The sequence below is a fragment of the Typopeltis vanoorti genome, chromosome 5, assembly GCF_054136105.1.
Source record: "Typopeltis vanoorti isolate ZY-2024b chromosome 5, IOZ_Tvanoo_1.0, whole genome shotgun sequence".
Taxonomy (NCBI): Eukaryota; Metazoa; Arthropoda; class Arachnida; order Uropygi; family Thelyphonidae; genus Typopeltis; species Typopeltis vanoorti.
In genome coordinates, this window is record NC_143553.1 from 17024850 (window position 1) to 17045579 (window position 20730).

Here is a 20730-nt window from a genome sequence, read left to right on the forward strand (position 1 = left end):
TTTGTGTGTTTTTACAATTTTATTGTTTCCTTGATGATGATGTTTCAGTGACTGAGATGAAATATAGGAGTTATTAAATGTGCTGTTTTATTACTTAAATATAAAGAGCTAATAAGCTTCATTTCGCGATGTAAACATTTTTTAAATTAAGGGGATATTAAATCCCACATTGTTTCAAAACCGAATAAGAAACTCAAAGACTGGAATCAGAGAGTTTCATGCCGAATATAGTAAACTATAAAGTATCGGCGATCACTAGCGTGAGCTAATGCAAGTGACCCTAGTACGTAGTACAATACCGGACAACTCGTAGCAAAGGTGGTAAAGTTCTGATTGCTATTCTTAGGTATTTTCCATAATGTAAAAACACATTTCCTAGGAAATGTATGCTGTTATTACATTATGGTGGGAGGTCACTACCCAGACTGGTTTCAGCCTTTTTTGGTCAAACTGAGAAATCTGCCAAGAAGAATATTAAGAAAAACACATCTGTCACCATAAGTATAACCAGTCAGGGTTGTTTTATTATTTACATATGTGTGCATGGTATTTATTCCATTAAACCCCATAATGGATCTTTTGTTGTGGGAAATAAATGAGAACAAAGTTATTCAAGCCAATCAAAGAATGGTTTGGACATCAGAATTTAGGTTTAGAGTTGTTGTTGCACTGTGGGTTGCAATGTCTGCCTGGTGCAAGAGTTGTCAAGTGAGAAGGAGGAATGTAATGTACAGTTGTTGGAAAAACTGTGTATTGGATTGATGGTCAACTGGAGCAAGTCACTGATAAATAGAAGAAGGTGGGTGAGAGGAGAGAACCTTGTGAGATCTCAGCATTAGTTACACAGAAGATAGGGAACTGTCCACCATCACATGCAATGAGAAAACATGTCCAATGAGAAAACTGGCAATCCAATTGCAGAAGTCGAAGACCAAATGATGAGAACTTACTTAATAAGCCCTTGTGCTCGACCCTGTCGAAAGCTTTGAAGATATAAAGTGCAACCACTTGGTGTTCACTAATTCTTTCCATGGTACTTATCCAGAGATCGGTAACATAGGTGAGCAGATCCCCTGTTGAAAGGCATTCACAGTATCCAACCTGGCAATCATTTATTAGTTGAATACTTACAAGGCAGCATAGGAGTTAGGTCTTGATGGTTCTCTCCATTACTTCAGAGAGGACTGAAGTGAGAGAGATTGTATGGTAGTTTGATGGTAAAGATTTGTCACCCATATTGAGAATAGTTTATACATGGGCTAATTTCCACAATGTAGGGTAGATGCAATTGGATTAAGGGGTGACATAGAATAGGAGTCACTTCTGGAATGCAAATCTTCAGGACAACTAGAGGAATGTCATCAGGGGCAAGGGACTTTTTGGTATCTAATTTATATAGGAATTTTTTGATAACTTACTGATGAAATGTAAGTAGAGGAAATGAGTATTCGGTGTTTGGAGTGGTAGGTGGAATATTTACCAAAATCATTTATGCAAGCATTTGAGGAAATGTCAGGAGATTAGCAGTTTCCAGGAGTGCTGAATGCTGATGTAGAAGTTGTGGCCAACTGTTCTGGCAAGAGCCCAAAATGCATGGCTGCCATTTGGGCATGATGCAAGTTTTCTGCTTATGGCTTTTTGGAAATCAGTTTTTGAGGCTCTGATGAATTTCTTGCAGCTGTTTTGGGCTTTAGTAATTGCATCATTTAGAGAGAAGGCTTAAGCATGGAATGGGGAATATATGCTTCCATTCCTGGAGAGGATTACTTTGGTGATGCATTCAGTGCATATGCTTTCGTCAGAATGCCAAAAGCAAAAATCCAACTAAGGGAATGAGGCATAGAAATCTCAGATATTATTTGACTTTGCATGCTTATAATGTTATATGGATCTTGGTTGGGAATGGCTGTATGGATGTTGTCAGTGGGGGAAAAGATAAGCACAAAGTTGTGGTCTGAATTACCTAAGGGAGATGCAAACTTAACAGTATATTTGAAGATTGACTGTGGCTATCTGGTATTCTGGTGGGCTTGTGACTGATTTGAGTATTTTGATGTATTTGTGATGGCAAATGCATCAGAATCTCTGCCTACCTGGTCTGTGCTGTTGGAGAAGAAAAGTCAGTTGGTATTGGGGATGTTAAAATCACTGAAGAAGAATGAACAGTGAAATCAAGCAAGCTGTGTTGGAAAAGAAAATGCTATAGAGGAGGTACAAGACAGTTGGTGGTGATCAGATCCATAAAGAGTATAAAGTGCAGGCTAGGAAGATGACGAGCATAGTAAAGAAAGAAAGGGTGCAGTGCAGTATGAGAGGAGATTGGCTGGTCAGGCCAAGGTTAACTCAAGTGAATTTTTCTGCTATATGGCAAGCAAGAGAACGAATAATTATGACAGGTTGACATTGGATAGTTATGGCAGCAGAATCACAGCTGCAAAGGATATAGTAGAATTATTGAATGAACAATTTATCAGTGTATATTATACTGGTGTAAATGATGTGGTGCAAATGTAAAAGGGAGGCAAGTATTAGAAGAACCGAAAGTGAAAGAATCAGATGTGTATCAGGTATTGATTGGGTTAGATGTTAATAAGGCTGTGGGAATGGATGACATATCACCACATATCCTTAAGGAATGTGCACAACAGTCAGCTTTTCACTGGTTGATCTGGTTGTTCAATGAAAGTCTTGCAGTGGATAGGGGTCTTAAGGAGTAGAAAGAAGGCAAAATAGTGCTGCTCCACAAGCATGGATCTACGACAGAAGTTTCCAATTATAGACCAGTCTGTATAACTGCAGTTGTATCAAGGTGTTGGAGAGATTGGTTAGGAACAGAATACAGGATTGGGTTGATGGACATAGCATTTTTATGATGGTCAGCATAGTCGGTAAAGGGTAGGTCCTGTTTTAGTAATTTACTTGCATTTTATGATAAGGTGACAAGTGTGTTAGACAAGGAAGAATCATATACAGTGATATTCTTAGACTCTGCAAACACATCTGATATATTACCACATGATAAGTTGGTGTACAAGCTGCAGAGGTGAGAATAGATAATATATTGGTCAGGTGGATCTGCAATCGTCTCTCTGAATGATACCAGCAGGTTCTGTATGATGAAGCAGTATCTCAAAAAGGAAGGTAACCAGTGGCATGCTCCAGGGTTCTCTTCTTGGGCTCTGCAGTTTAACTTGTTTGTAAACGATATATCATGGGGACTGACTGGGGATCTTCAGCTGTTTGCTGATGATGCAAAGAAGTTGGGAAGAATTATAAATAGCACTGTTGATGTTAATTCCCTTCAGGAAGATTTAAATAGACTTTTGATTTGGACAGAGGATTGGGGTTGTAGTTTTAACATTAATGAGTACAAGATGTTGCGTTTTGGAGTGCAGAAATATAAGGTTGTGTACCATATTGACGGTGCAATACTGCAGGAAATGGATGAGATTTTTGATTTGGGAGTGATGGTTGACAGTAGACTGAAGTTCAGAGGGCATATTGCAAGTGTTGCAAAGACTGCACATCATAGTGCTGCCATGATAAGAAGTACTATAACATGTAGGGATAAGTAAGTGGTTGTGCCACAGTAAAAAGCACTGATCAGACTACACTTGGACTATTGTGCTCAAATTTGGGCACCTGGTTTTTGGTGTAATGTAGAAACATTGGAGAAGGTGCAGAGACATGTGACTAAGAAAATATCAGGACTTTGGACTGATGGCTATGCAGAGAGGATGTGGATTGCAGAGTTTGGAAAATAGGAGGAAAAGAAGTGATATGATGGAGAAATTTGAGTTAGTGTGAGGATTTTATCAGAATAATCTAGATGGGATTATAAAAAGAGTAGAAGGCGAGAGAGGAAAAACCAGAGGCCATCCCTGGAAGTTATGTAAGAGTGTGATGAAGAGGGCTGTGAGGAGTAGATTTTTTACATGGAGAATTGTGAATGAATGGAACACATTACCAGAATTCATTGTTAATGCAAAGAGTGTTAAGGATTTTAAGATTTGGTATGATAAATATGTTGTTAGTTGAATCAACCTCCCATGATGAGTCTCTCAATTTTGTGGGAAGGGGGTGCAACAATAATAATAATAATAATAATAGATTATTTAAATTAAGGGGATATTAAATCCCACATTGTTTTAAAACCGAATAAGAAACTCAAAGATTGGAATCAGAGAGTTTCGTACCGACTATAGTAAACTATAAAAGTATTGGCGATTACTAGCGTGAGCCAATGCAAGCAGTCCTAGTACGTAGTACAATCTCGGGCAACTCGCAGCAAAGGTGGTAAAGTTCTGATCGCTATTCTTGGTATTTTCCATAATGTAAAAACATATTTCCTAGGAAATGTATGCTGTTATTACATTATGGTAGGAGGTCACTACCCAGACCGGTTTCAGCCTTTTTGAGGCTTCATCAGTGAGTAGCTAGACCAAATAGATACCAAAGGGTATAGCGAAAAGAACTTATATACTCTGTTATAGTACTACGAGATTGTACTACATACTAGGACTGCTTGCATTGGCTCAAGCTAGTAATCGCCGATACTTTTATAGTTTACTATAGTCGGCATGAAACTCTCTGATTCTAATCTTTGAGTTTCTTATTCGGTTTTAAAACAATGCGGGATTTAATATCCCCTTAATTTAAATAATGTTTATATCGCCGAAATGAAGCCTAATGGCTCTTTATATTTAAATAATAATAGAGTTATTCAACTACAAAATCATTACATTTAATGAAGTCATTGCATTTGTTAATTTTTTTTGTGATTTGTTTATTCTGCACAGTGAAAAATTCTTGAACAAGTGTAATAATTAAACAGTCTTTTATATGTTCTAGTCTATTATTGAATAACTAATTCTAAGTTAAAATCTCACCTCTATTCCTTGCTATGCTGAGCAATTTGTCTACTTCTGCTTTCACTGAAATGGATTCCATTCTCAAATGAAATGTGTCAAGAAATTACATTTTTGTTTAACCCTTTATCAAAGTATAAGCAAGCAAGCTTTGTGTGAAGTATCTTCATGACTGAGCTACTTGTATGGGCTGATGACTTCACATCACTTGCCTTAATATCTCATAACGTCGAGCAGATTTCCTTTCAGATGTTTATAATACTATGCACATTATGAGAGGAGCACTACCCATGCTGTTGATGGCTGCATTTCTTTTGTCTTCTCTGTAGCAAGCACTTCCTTCACTGTAGATTGCATTGTCAGGTGTATTTGGAAATATTATAATTTGTACAGTATAATGTAGATTTCTAAGGTTTTTTATTTTATTTTATATTGAATATTTTCTTTCAGATGGACACTATGGCTCACCTTACTTCCCTGATCTGTTAACAGTGGTTATGTTTTTTGTTGTTTTATCACTGTTGACCACTTTCCACACTAGAACTTTTTTTGTGACTATAGACTTATAAGTTATTGTAAAACAATAATAGTAGTATCTTGGGTTAGTTAATTATTATTATTACATGACACCTCCTAGGAGTCCAACGACTCATCCTGGAAGGATACTACTCCTCTTTGCTACAAACATCACATTGTCTCGCCCTGTGATTTAATTCTCTCACTACACACAACCACCACCAACGGCATCTACCCATCACCACCACCAGAAAAATCCACAAAAAAAAATACTTTTTTGTCTGTAAATTGATGTGTTCTCATGGCCAGTTTTCCTGTATGCAGGATGAAAAACCCAAGTTTCTGGGAGAAAAAACCCTATTTACTACTGTATGAGATTGGCTAACTCAATTTCGACTGAAAGAGCCCATATAAAGATTCCTCTTGTCATGACAGGAACTCAGGCCCTTTCCAATTATTATTATTATTAGTCAGGATTTCACGGAGTCAAAAGACTCTTTTGGGAGGTCCTTCCTATGAAACACAAAGTCTATCATACTACTCGTTGAACTCACTGACTGTTCTTGTTCTCACCACTCTATCAGGCAATGCATTCCACGATTCAACCACCCTCCATGCAATGAAACCACTCCTCACCCTCCTGCTCACAGCTTCCTTTCTTAACTTCCAGGGATGGCCCTTGTCATTGCTCCTTCCCTCTGTTCCACCAAATGAAAGAGCTCCCCAGTGTCAAACCCTGTAACTACCTCTCAACAGTTTAAAAGTCTCAATCATATCAACTCTTCTTCTATCTACCAAACTGCAGTCCACATTCCCTCAGCCGATCCTCATAAATAACATTGTACAGTCCTGAAACCATCTTTGTTATCCACCTCTGTATTCTTTCCAGAGTTAATTTATCCCTTTCAAATCCTGGGGACCAAATGTGAGAACAATAGTCTAACTGATCAGGGTCTTATACAATGGAACAATAACTCTTTTATCTCTGCAGGTCAGTATCCTTCTCAGTATTGCAGCAATCCTCTGGGATACCCTCTCCACCTTTGCAATATGTTCTGTCGATTTCAGTTTTCTATCAATCATCACCCCCCAGATCTCGTTTCCCCTCCTTCCTCCAGTACAGCACCTCCAATCGAGTATACAGTCTCCCATTGAATGTATCCCAACCTTCAAGACCTTACATTTTGCTGCATTAAACTGACATCCCCATTCATTTGCCCATCTGTCTAGTTTATTCAAATCCTCTTGCAGGGCTGCCACATCTGCACTATTACAAATAACCTTTCCCAGCTTCACATAATCAGCAAACAACTGAATATCCCCCTGCAATCCACTGACAATGTCTTTGATATAAAAGTTAAACAATACAGGTCCCAGTACCGAACCCTGTGGGAACCCTTGTAACCTTTTGCCTCCTTGATATTGCCCCATCGTACACAACTCTCTGATACCTATCAGAAATATAATCCTGAATCCAGTTGACTAACCCGACATCGAAACCCATGTGATGCAACTTAAATATCAGCTTATCATGTGGCACCCTATCAAATGCCTTTGCAAAATCTAAAAAAATGGCAGTATATGCCTTTCTCATCAACTGCTCTTGTAACTTTTTAAATTTTTTTTATTTAAAAAATATTTTATTATAAAAGGCAATCATATTACTAAAGCAAGAGCTCCCTTTAACAAATCCATGTTGCCTCTCACAGATAACATTACCCTCAATATGCCCAAAGCTGTATATGGTCCATCACTAATTTCTCGAAGATCTTAACAACTACGGATGAAACACAAACTGGCCTATAGTTATACACATCCAGTCTGCTACCACTCTTATGTAATGGAACTATCTTATCTTCCTTCCATTCCTTGGGTACCTTTCCTGTAGCCAGACTTTCATTGAAAAACAAATCAACGGAGCTGTCAGTTGTTTAGCGCATTCTGTGAAAACCCATGGTGAAATACCATCCAGGGTACTCAGTAATTGAAATACACACTCTCCTCTTGCACCTCTAAACCTCGAACTTACCCTATCCCTCTAGTATTAAAACTTACTTCTCCACGATGAAATACTCCAATGAAGTGTTTATTGAACAACTCGACTATGTCCTCTGCATCAGTCACTCTATTCCCATTTTTATCCCACGTCATTCTTACACAATCATTCCTCCTCCTAATGGCCACATAACTAAAATATTACGCAGGATTTTCTTTGGATCTCAGTGCCAATCTCATCTCATATTCCAGTTTCACCTTCCTTACCAAACTAGTTACTCTCCTGGCCTGAATCTTATATTCTTCATGCATCTGCGCTCCGCCCTTATCTCCTCGATAACCTTTTTTTTTTTTCACCTGCAGTTCCTGTTCAATATTGTTTCATCCACTTTTCACCAAATTGTATCCTCTTCTCCAATCATGGAATGCAGCTTACTATTGCTGCCCACAAATATTACTTCACAATTTCCCAAGCACTAATAATATTCCATCCTTCAAATTCCACTCTCCATGGAACTATCCCAAGTTGATATCTAAGACTATTATAATCACCGGCCTTATAATTCCACATATGTTCTCTTTTCTTTGATATTCCTGCATGTCTATTCATCTTCCAAGTCAAAACCACATGGTCACTTTCTCCAACTGGGGGGGGGGGGGTGTCATCTCAATTATTATCAGCTCTTCTGATGCTATGACCAAATCCAAAACTCTTGAACCTCTTGTTCCCTCAATTACATCTTGCCTAAGACATTTGTCTCTCGAGATTTCTAGAAATTCCATTCCCTTATATTACTGCATGCATTTTCCTCTTCCCAACTTATACTGCTGTAGTTAAAATATCCTTAACAATCATTTCTTCTTGCACTTGCCAAGCTCAATTGCCTAAACATCTCCTGCTCCTCACCCCTCTGTGCTCCTTGGCTTGTAGCAACACCCTACCAAATATCCTGTTTTGTCCACCTCTACCTCATACCATTAGTGTCACTGCCTTCCAAAGCCTCCACTCTTAGAGGACATAAGCAGTACTCCACCACTGCATTTTCCTTTCCCCTTCCTATCCTGCCGAAAATGCTGTTCCCCTACTTCTATTCCTGTTATTATATCTTCCATCAACCATGTCTCAGAGATCCTAATAATTGAAGAGCACAATGTATTATTATTCTTCCAACTGTGCTACATTGGCAATGATTTTTTATTTTTAAATTTTTATATTATTTATGTTTTTTATGTAATCTGGAAACCTTGCTCTTCCCATCACCTCTAGCCTCCAATAAACAGTGCTGCAGTCTAAAAGTGCAGCAGTGTTTATTCTGATCTTTATGTTGGAAATATATCTCCAACCTAAAGACCAGAATCCAGCCGAACACAGCATTCAAACCTACAGTCTACTAGATGGAATGTGGGTTTTCTAACCACTCAACAAATAAGCTGGCAAATACATGTGATTTGCTGATTATTTGAGCGATTTTGATGATTTATATGCCAATATCTTTGACTGGAACCACTTTCAGAGTAAACAGCAAAACAAAATACTTTAAAACTCTTGAAATGAGAGCTGCATTAAGAACATGAAGGGGCATGCATGATTCTTCATTTTTACGCACCATTTCCATAATAACATTTCCAAATGCGAATCATGTTTTGGGATCATTACTTTTGAATAACCCTACTAGGCTTTTTGTCTTTTCTGGATAAAAGTGCAATAGATTCCTTGATTCTACGTGGAAAAAAAAAAGTTCTCTGGTTTCTAAATTTCTTCAATACTTACTGTACATTAATGATTTCAGCATATGTCCTTCTACCAACCTAAACTTATAACATTAATGCTGCCTCTGATTTTTTGACAGAAAATAATTCAAAGATTAAATTAAAGATACTAAGAAATTTTATACCTGGTTTAATCCTTTATCTAAGTGTAAGCAAAGAAAGTTTGCGCATGAAGTATTTTCATGACTGGGGAAACTCATGGTAAAGGTGATATGACTTCACATCACTTGCCTTAGTATCCCACAATGCAAAACACATCTCCTTGCAGACATGTATAATGCTATGCATTATGGGAAGGGTCACTACCTAGACTGGATTTCAACCTTTATTGAGGTCTTGTCAGTGGGAGCCAGACCCAGAGGTGATACTAAGGTGATACTCGGGCAACTCGTGGTTAAGTTGTACTAAGGCAAGTGATGTGAATTCATACCACCTTTATCCCGAGTTGCCCTAGTCCTGAAAATACTTCAGCTGCCAACTTTGTTTTCTTACACTTGGATAAAGGATTAAATCAAGTATATAATTTCTTGGTATCTTAATTTATAGTATAACCAAGTGAAAAACTTTCAACAACTATCTGTCTCTAATCCAGAGTATTATAATAATAAGGTGTGACACCTTTTGGCAACTGTTATGTGAAAATATGACTTCTGCATTACTTCAACCTAGGTATCACCTCTGAATCTGGCTCCCGAGAGGAACTCAATAAAAGTCAAAACTGGTCTGGGTAGTGACCATTCCCATAATGCACAGCATTATACATGTCTGCAAGGAGATGTGCTTTGCATTATGGGATACTAAGGCAAGTGATGTGAAGTCATAGTACCTTTACCACAAGTCCTGAAAATACTTCAGGTGCAAACTTTGTTTGCTTACACTTGGATAAAGGATTAAATGAAGTATATAATTTCTTGGTATTTTTAATTTATAGTATAACCAAGTGAAAAACTTTCAACAATAAAGATTCTTGTTCAAACTGGATAACAAATAGTTTTCCATGAAATTTCTCCAATTGTTCAAGATTAGCATTCTCGAACTGACTCCTGTTTTGTGTTGCTTTGAAACAGCATATCATCCAGATGGAGATAATTTAGTGAGTGAATCAAGGCAGGTATTGATGTAAGTGGTGAAGTAACCAAAGCAGAAGTTGAAGTACAGAGGTATCACCATGTGAGAGCATATTATTCAAAATGTAGATACCACAGTGATATATGCAACAGAGACCAACGGGAGAACAGAGATACAGGGTTATTCAAAATGAAGGAGTAGACTGTACTTGTTCATGAATTCTTTATTTCCAACAATATAAACATGAGTTATATGTCATCTGACAGGAAAACTGTCAGATATTATGCACTGTATGTATATACCTCCTATAATATGACACACATCAAAACGATAATCCATTTCTTGTCAGACATTTTGTAACTTGTAGACAGTTATTGACTTCATTGTTGAATTCAATAACTGGCCAGGGCAGCAGTAACTGGGTTGTCATAACCTTGATATGTTGCAAATATGGTCAAAATAAAAAGGCTAATAAATTTTCCTGTGAGATATAGCACAAAACATGTTCATTTTTGGTGAGTTTCTTTCATGTTCAATGTTTGCATGTGGATGTTCTATCCCCGCTATTCTAAAATTATGATGATTCACTTCACCACTGTTGCCTCAGCAAAGAATAAAGGCCCATAAATTTTCCCACTAGAAATGACATAAAACACATAACATGTCCACTTTTGGTGAGTTTCTTTCATGTTCAATGTTTGTAACCACATAAGTGAAAAGTTGATTCATCAAAAAAAATGAGACATGCTGTGAAGTCATCATCCGCCATGTCATCCAACATTTTTCCACAAAAGCCTCACTTTTTTCTTTGTCTACATCATGTAGTGACTGCATTAACTGCAACTTGTAGCCTTTTATATGTAATCATTTCCTGAAAACAAGCCATACCATTGTTTGAATAATTCCAAATTCCTTCTTGTGCAGCTTGTGGATTTTTTTGGGCTATGCACGAATGTTTGTCAAATTCTTTCAATATTAACTTCAGAAGCATGTGGATGACCTGGACTTTTTCCTTTACAGATGCATCCCTCTTCTTGAAATGCTTTGTACCATGAATAAATCTCTTTATGACGAGGAGGTTCTTTCTTAAATTCGAATTTATGTTGAATTTATTCGAATTCAACATAAATTCGAATTTATTCGAAATAAATTCTAATAAATTCGAAATTATTCAAAAAGTCGAATTTATGTTGAGCCAGAATTATGGAATTACACTTTGCAAACTGCGAAGTGTAATTCCATAATTAGAAAAAAACATAAAATGCTTTCTCTTGCAGAGATGCCATTTTTGTTAACTCTTTGAGCAAGCAATTGAAGGATCTTTTGGTTTCAAGCACCTACAGCACACTCTAATATAATAGTAAGAGTCTGCCACTAGAATGTGGGGTAAAGTGGGGCAATGATATAATGTTATACATCACCTATCAGGTGATGTATAGTCACCTTGGAGATGAGAGAATGCACATATAGAGCAGAGTCAAAGGGAGGCTGGAGGGAATAATAATATGTATACAAAGTGTATGATAAACCAAGAAGTCTGACAGTGACGTCCCCTTTCAGCAACTCTTTTTTAGTATTTACCTAATTGAAATGGAAACTTTCTACTGCTGTGAACTTAAACACTCTCATTTATGCTGATGATCAAATAATAACTACAAATTCTGAAGATAATTTACAGAAAGATATTTTAAATTTAAACAAAATAGCCAACAGAAAAATCAAAAATGGTGGCCTTTAAAGGACAAGGTCCAGTAATAACTAAAATAGTAATAGATAACAAGATTTTAGAACAGATGAATTCATTTAACTAGTTAGGATATATGATTAAACATTAAAATGAAAAAGATATAAACCAAAAAATTGCAAAATATTTAAAAAATAGTAGCGTAATTAACTCTATAAACCTAACCTAACCTAGTTCAGAAACCTAACCAGACTAAAAGTATACAATATGTTAGCGCTACCAGTCCTACTCTATGGAAGTGAAATATGGACAATAAAACAAAAAGATAAACAAAGATTAATAACAGTTGAAATGAAGTTTATGAGAAAAACTGCAGAGTTTTCTCTATTCAATCACAAAAGAAATGAAGAAATTATGAAAGAATTAAATCAGGAATCAGTAATAGAAAAAATTAAAAAACATGCCTTAAATTGCAAAGTATTATTATTATTATGGGGGTATCTCAGTAGACTCATAGCAGGAGACCCAAACTATCAAAACAATATCTATCATATCTCTTCTTGAATTCATTTACAGATGAAGAACTCACAACTGAGTCAGGCAATGCATTCCACTCATTCACCACCCTCCAGGCAAAAAACCTCATTCTCACACCTTTGTTAACCACACTTTTCCTTAATTTCCAGGGATGACCTCTTGTTCTTCCATCACTATCACACAGCTGAAACATTTCCCCTGCATCAATCTTATAAACACCTTTTAGTAATTTAAATGTTTCTATCACATCCCCTCTTCTCCTCCTATGAACAATATTAAGGCCAGAAAAGGCCACTCTCAGCACTTCTACAGAATTATTAAACTTGTTAAACTCCTTGTATCTAAATTTTTTGTAATGTGTGCAGTCAGATTTACAAATAATTCTCAAATAAATATGATTACACAGTCTTAATTTTGTAGTCTATTTTCAAGCAAAAAATTCAAAACGGGCCCACCTGCATTTGCATTATTATATTCCTTGTCCTGCAATTTTTCCTATTGTTGTTTGCTGTGTTAGCTGTTTATCACCTGCTGTTATCAGCTGCATTGGTTGGTTGGTTGTTTACCACCTGATGTTGAAGGCTGCATCACTTTGTTTTCGCTACAGTATAGGCACTTCTTCTGGTTATGATTCACACTTGATTTTCATTGCCATTTAGTTTCTAATAATCCTGAACAGAGAAAGCACATAAATTCTCACGCAGTTCCTGCATGTTATGTGATTTTCTTACCCCATTCAGTCTTCCTGGAATTAACAGCAATCATCTTCTTTCTAATTTTGGAATCCTGGTATGACTGCTAAGATTGTGGCTGCATCTGTTCTCATGTCTCAGAGTTAACTGCCGTTTCCTTCGAGCTGTGGCAACTTGTAATATATATATATATATATATGCTACTTAAGAGATACAATTTTTCCAATATTATCGGCTTCATGAACTAAATTCATTGATACATTTGACTATTAATATACAAGTAATAAAACTACTTTAGAATTTAAGAAATGGGAGCATATCAAAACTGTGCTTTCTACCAAGTGCTACTAGTGCACCCTCATATTATTATTATTAAGAGAGACCTCCAGGGAGTCAGGGACTCATCGAGGGAGGCCACATACTACAAACACCACCTATCATACTTATTGTTGAATTCATTCACACTGCTTGCACTCACAAGATTCAAAGCAATCCATTTCAATCATGCACCACCTATGAGAGAAAAATCTAGCCCTCTCCCCCTTCTTAGCAGCATTCATTCTCAACTTGCAAGGATGCCCTCTTGTCCTTTCTCCACCCTCCATAAATTGAAAAATTCCATCAATTGAAATCCTGTATGTGAAATATACCTGAAACCCTTTTAGAAGTCTGTACGTCTCAATCATATCATTCCTCTTTCTCCTGTTTGCTAGTGTCGGCATTCTACAAATTCTCAATCTGCTTCTTAACCATTAATAATCATTAACCAATAATCATAAGTATTCCACAATCCTGATATCTTTTTTAACACTCTCCTTTGCACTCTAACCAATACATTAGAATCACAATGGAAACTAGGAGACCAGACCTACACACAATTGTTCAAGTGAGGTCTTATCAAAGCCTTGTAAACAGGCAAAACGACATCCTTATCTTTACATGTGAATGTTCATTTCAACATTGCAATTATCGTTTAGTTGTTTTGGCAATATTTGCTACATGGCCCCTAAACTTCAATTTCCTATCTAGTAACACTCCAAGATCCCTAGGCTTATCAGTTTCTTCAAGCATAATCACACCCATATAATATGGCATTGGATATCTAATCACACCAAAGTGCATGACTTTACATTTATTAACATTGAAATGACAGCTACATTCCAATGCCCACAGTGTCAACCTATTCAAATCATTCTGCAAGTACTGCTTATCAGCAGCACTCCTGATTACCATTACCTATCTTTGCATCATCAGCAAATAGCTGTATGTCACTTGTCAAATCCTCTTCAATATCAGTAATGTACAGATTAGATAACAGTGGACCAAGCACTGATCCTTGTGGTACAAGGATCTTCACTGCTGATTACCTGCAGAATCTTCACTGCTAGTTACCTTAAATCTTGCAAACTCACATCTTCTATATACAACTTTTTGATATCTGTCAGTCAGCCATCCTCTTATCCATGCTAATATTCTATAATCCAAACCCATATTCTCCAATTTATGCAACAATCAACCATGCTGAATTCTGCCAAAAGTTTTAGCAAAATCCCAAAGTATCATGGTGTATCCGTTCCCTTTTGTCTAGTTCAATAGAATTATAGAATGTGAGTAAGTTGCAAAAACATGACTTTCCCTTAGTGAACTCATTTTGCTCATTGCAAAGTAGAGATCCACTGTCAACCCATTTCTGAATGTGAGCCCTTAACCAATTTTCTTCACCACCACTCCTGAGATATTAATCGATTGATAGTTGGATACATCAGTCTTTGCACTACCCTTGTGCAATGGAATTACCATGCATTCTTTCCATTCCTGCAGAATCTTCCCTGTTCTGAGACTCATATTAAACAGCCTGGTCAAAGGAATAGCCAGTTCAGCTGAACACTCTTTTAGCACACGTGCTGATATCCCATCAGTCTCTATTGCTATAACTGAATAAATTCTTATTCAGTTTGTGCAACAGCTCTAATCTTTGCATAACAGTGGATAATACTGTTATCCAATTCACTGACTGGTATCACTGTTATCCAATCACCAACCTTTTCTTCATACACCTGAGTTTCTTTATCCAGTAAAGAGGTAGCAGTGAGCTCAATGTTGGCTACAACAGGTTGATAGCTTTTAACATAATGGGCACTCATTAGTTGAACAACCCTTTTTGCATCTGTAACCCTCAGGCCATCTGCATTTAGAAGAGTTATTCTTTCATATTCAGTCTTTCTTTTACTTTCAGCATATTGATAGAATTTTTGTGGATTGTCTTCAGCATGCAGAGCCAGTTTCTTTTCATACTCACACTTTGCTTTCTGTACAACAGTTGTAACTATTCTAGCTTGCTGCTTATAATTTTCATAATGCACATCATCCTTATGCACATGGTATTCCTTCCACATCAACCTTTTCTCAAGAATCTCTTGCATAATAAGATTACACATCCATTTGACTCCTACCCTATTTATTCTTCAAACTCTCATGACATATTCTGATATTACATCATTTAAGTATTATTTAAATGCTTCCCAAGCACTGTTGATATTCTTCCCATCCAGCAACCAAACCCATTCCAGTGAACTCAGTATACTCCTCAGTTTGTCATAATTTCTTGATTTGTAGTTCAGCATGTAATTTTTTCTGAATGGAACATTCATTAAATTTAGTCACTTCCCAATGAGTACAGCATGATCACTGTCACCAACTGGAGGCAGAATAGTTACATCTTTAACTGCAACGCCTTGGACACTGCAATCAAATCCTACACTCTCTGACCTCCGAGTTCCTTCTGTCACATGCTTCTTGAGAAAGTTGTCCCTCAACAGCTCAGTAAATGTATTTTCATTCTTCTCATGTGATCTTACTACTACACAATCAATAGTTGGATAATTAAAGTCTCCCATTATGATTAATCTTTTGGCACTCATCTTTTCTATTTGGTGATGCATTTCTTCATCACTAGCAACTGATCCACAAGGTCTGTAACAACACTCCACTATGTAATTGATCTTGTTAGATTCCACTTCAGACCAGATGGCTTCAGACTCACTGCCACATGAAATACTGTTAGTAGTAGTACTACTGCAATCATAGGTCTCAACTCTAACTGGATTCAAGTCATCTGATATCATTATCATGCCCTTTCCTCTCTATCCTTCCTAAAAATAATGTACCCTTTACACTTGATACCAGTTAGTATGATTTCGATAGCCAGGTCTCACTAATGCATACAGTCTGATGTTCTAACATACTGAGTAAGACAACAAACTCTATCCCTTTGTTTCTGATACTCGTAGCATTCGTGTACAGAGATAATAATCTACCTGCAAGTTCTTTTGTATGCTCTTGTCTGCAGTCTGCATGACACAGTTGGACAACTTGCAGATCCCTATTCTTCTCTAGTGTGTTATACATATAGACTTTGCACATATTTGGTTGGTCCAAACTGGAAGAACACAAAGTCAAAATCTTTCTCTCCTCATCAACATTTCCATGACAAAGCCCATTCCTGTCATTAACACAGTTATATAACATTGTCGCTCTTACACTCACATTCTCACCATTCCTTCCTTTATACTTTAGTTTCCCTGACTCTGTGCTAGATCTCATACCAGTTACTAGTCTTCCTAGACTCCTAATACCAAACGCATTCAGGTGTAGGTCGCCGTTCCTTTTATACAAATCCAATCTTCACTCAACACATCCAAAAACTCTTATCCATTCCTTCTACACAGCCTATGCATTGAATCGTTTGCCATCATAGCCCCCACTTAATTCATTTTTATCATACTGAGGTAAAATACTGATGATTTTCACTTTCTCAATCTTCACTCTCACCTCTTCCAACAACCCTTTCATGTCCTCTCTCATACTGAACTTATCGCTAGTTAAGTCATTAGTAGCTATTAACATTACAATCTCATTTATTTCTCTTTTCTGTTTTTGAATTTCTTCCTTCATATTCTTAATTTTTGCTCCAAGAAAATGCAAAGTTATAACTTGCTTATTATTATTGCTTATTGTTATTAATAGCATGTTTTACTGTAGAGTATAAAAAAATATTGTAAAAAAATAAAATATAATAAAATATAATAAAACATGTATTACCTGATTATACGATAATACCCCCCCCCCCAGCTAATGCCTTTTTATTCCCGTATAGGATGTAGGCGAGGCCGTTTTAGGCCTATCTAACTTTTGGAAACTGAGTGGGCAGTTCAATCTCCACTGGTACCCAATCAGAGATAGATGGCCCAAGGCTATCACTAATTAAGCAGCACACAGTGAAGAGGCAGCTCAACAAATGTCACCATCTCATGGTCCCTAACTCTAACATAATATATTTAATGTCTGAAATAGTATGGGTTCTATGGTCGGTTTTCTTGAGTTTACGGGATGAAAAACCTACTTGCCTGTGCCAGAGATCGACTAACTCAGGAACTGGTCAAAAAAAAAGATTCGAAACGAAGTCTTCCTTCATGTGGTCAAGTGCCGTGGTGTGCAAACGCCACATTCACTGAGCTAGACAGGCTCCTATGATAATAATAATAATTTATGGTTGTGGGTGCTGACTACTGTTAATGCATTAAGCTAAGAATATCAGCAAAGTTAAGTAATCCAAAAGCTTCTTTTTTCTTTCCAAAAGTTTTTCCCCTTTTCGCTCATAAATGGTTCAAGATATCTGGAAGGGAATTTTTTCCACTGCATAGCACTTCAAAAAATGAATAAATTTTGTGTCATTGACACATTCTTCTGTATTTCTTGATTTAAAAGAAAATTCAATTTCAAGTTATACAGAAATCTCTTTTTAGGAATACACACACACACACACAAAAAATACATGTGTAGACTATGCACCCAAATTTAAAAACATTAAAACCATGTAAATAAAAGAAAATATAATACTCTTTCTACTTACACTAATTCATAACCTTGTCTCTCATGAATATTAAATATATATCATATGAAATACATAATCATTACCCATTTTGGAATGTTGATATTATCATTATTGGTCCAAATGATTCTTCATTAGCTATATGCATGTTATCCTCAACATCTGTGAATATGGTAGGTTCCATGAAGAATCCTAAAAACATCATAAAATTACTTTAGATAATTCACTATGTGAGAAGATTTATACACATCAGCAAATAAATTAAAAACTTATTCAATACTATGTTGGACCTCCTTTAGCTTGAATTACAGGACATATGCAGTTTGGCATAGATTCCACAAGGTTTTGGATTGCATCTACATTTACAACACACCAGACAGTTCTTTAACTAGCTCAGATTTGACAGTAGAGAGCTTTGCTCCCAGATTTGCTTTTCTAACATATCCCATACATTCTCAGATCCAGGCTTTGCAGTAGCCAGGGGAGATGATGGAAGTCGCAGGCTTGCTTGCTATACCGTTGCTGAAAAATTCTTGTGCAATGGATAATAGCACTGCCATCCATGAACTAACCATCATTTGATGAATAAAAAGTCAACATTGCAGGATGGACTTAATCGGCAACAATGTTCAGATATTCCTCAGAGGACACCTGACCTTCCAGCAACATCAGGGACCCTTTCCATACAACAGAAAATGACACCATCTCCAGAACCTTGACTTGTGTTTACAAGGCAAGTTGGGCTCACTGCTTCATTGGGCTCCCACCAAACTCTCTGCCTATCATCAGTACAGAACAAGATATACAGCAGCTTTACAGACCATGTGACTTTTCCAGTCTTCCAGTGTACAGTTGTGGTTTTCTTGACATTGCTGTAGATAAACTATTTGGGTCTTTGTAGAAATCAATGATTTCCATATAGGCATGCAACTGACAATCCCAATCCTCTTCAATTCTGTACATAATTTGGTGAGATATGGGTCAGAAACAGCCTTCATTAAATGTTTCAGTCAACTGCTGCACAAGGAAGTTCTGTTTATCCATACAAGCCATCTGAGATGAAAATGATCTTGTTCCTGCACACATTCTTAGGGCACAGTTATGCATATTACCCCATTAACATACAAAGACGTCTGTGACACGTCTTTTGTTTATTGCATCAAAATTGATTTTGACGTATTGCAGACATTACGAAGTTTGCATCAATTTCAAACGAATTTAGAGTTTAATAATAATTTATATGTCAAAGTGTTAAACAAGTATTGATTTTCAGTGATTAAACACCTGGAATATCTCACCTTTTGAGAAATAAGCCAAAATTGCGGCTCCAGCCAGATATACACCCACAATAAACCCATTACCAAACTCTAAAAGATCCTTTGTTTTCCCAATTGGAATCTACACTGTTAATTACTAACCAGCAGCATTCTTAAATAGTTGCCTAGAACATGTTGAAGCATGCGATGTTTACATATATCTGCATAAAGGTGTTTAATTCGGAGGCCAGTATGTGTATTAACTTAATAAATAACCAGGATTTAACTTGTAGACATCTTTTATTAACACGATGTATGCATCCCAACAGTTGAATATGTGGCAGGCGGGAGATTGGGAAGTGCATATGTGGGGAAAGTGTAGGATATGGGAAGAGCGTTGTGAGTAGGAGATTAGTATAACAGACCACAGCAGCATTGCGACAGGGGTGAGGGGGACACCAACCCAGAGAGATAGTAGAGTGATAGAGGGTGAGAATAACGAGCAGAATGTAAATGACAAAATAAAAGTGGGGAGTGTGGTAAGTTTGAATCATTGTGAAATTTTCAAAGATGGTGTAAATTGGGAGGATGAATGGTGAGCAAGAATGGGGAGCTTGGAGATAGAGAGATGCACTGAAAGAGGAGATGAAATGTCTAAGGTATGAGTTGAGAAGTGTGAAAGACAAGATTAAGTGAGTGGAAATGATGAATGCAAAGCAAATTAGAGTAGGAGAGAGAGAGAGTTATGGGAATGATGGAAGAGGAGAGAACAGAATCAGTAGAAGAGGGAATGAGGAGGGAGTGCTGTAACCAGGAATGGAGAGATGCCAGGACAGCAGGTTAGTAGGAGTACAAAGAAAGTGTTAGAGGATAGAAAGCAAGGGATGCAGGTGAGTAATCAAGGAAGAGAGTAATAAGAGGTGTGATGTATGGAAACTCTATGATCTGTGGTGTGCAAAAGAAGAAGCCTGAGGAGTGTTTGCCTGGAGGAATGATAGAAAGAGTGGCTATGGCAATTAAGCAGGGTGAAAGTGTGGATGAGATGATTGTGATGGTGGGCACGAATGTCCTGAGAGGCAGTGTGAATAGGGTAAAGAGAGATCTGAGATTCATGCTTGAGGTTGAACAGAAGAAAACTCAGAGAGGGAAGATAATGTGTGTGTTGCCCAGGTATGATAACGATGAACTGCATAGAAGAGCATTAAGAATGAATAGCATGATAGCCAGCCAGAATGAGAAATGATAGAAAGTGTAGCTATGGCAATTAAGCAGGATGAAAGTGTGGATGAGATGATTGTGATGGTAGGCACGAATGACGTGAGAGGCAGTGTGAATAGGGTGGAGAGAGATCTGAGATTCACGATTGAGGTTGAAGAAAACTCAGAGAGGGAAGATAATGTGTGTGTTGCCCAGGTATGATAATGACGAGCTGTGTAGAAGAGCCTTAATAATG

General features: G+C 37.1%; 1 protein-coding gene across 2 annotated transcripts in view; it reads right to left on the reverse strand.

Annotated features, from left to right (window-relative positions):
• Positions 1-20730, reverse strand: part of LOC150106251 (mitochondrial 10-formyltetrahydrofolate dehydrogenase) — a 654974-nt gene that overhangs the window by 58777 nt on the left and 575467 nt on the right. For both annotated transcript variants that reach the window (XM_090392273.1, XM_090392274.1), the window contains exon 21: positions 18108-18213. In XM_090392273.1, coding sequence (XP_090248399.1) covers positions 18108-18213 — 106 coding nt within the window. The remainder of the gene's footprint in view (positions 1-18107; positions 18214-20730) is intronic.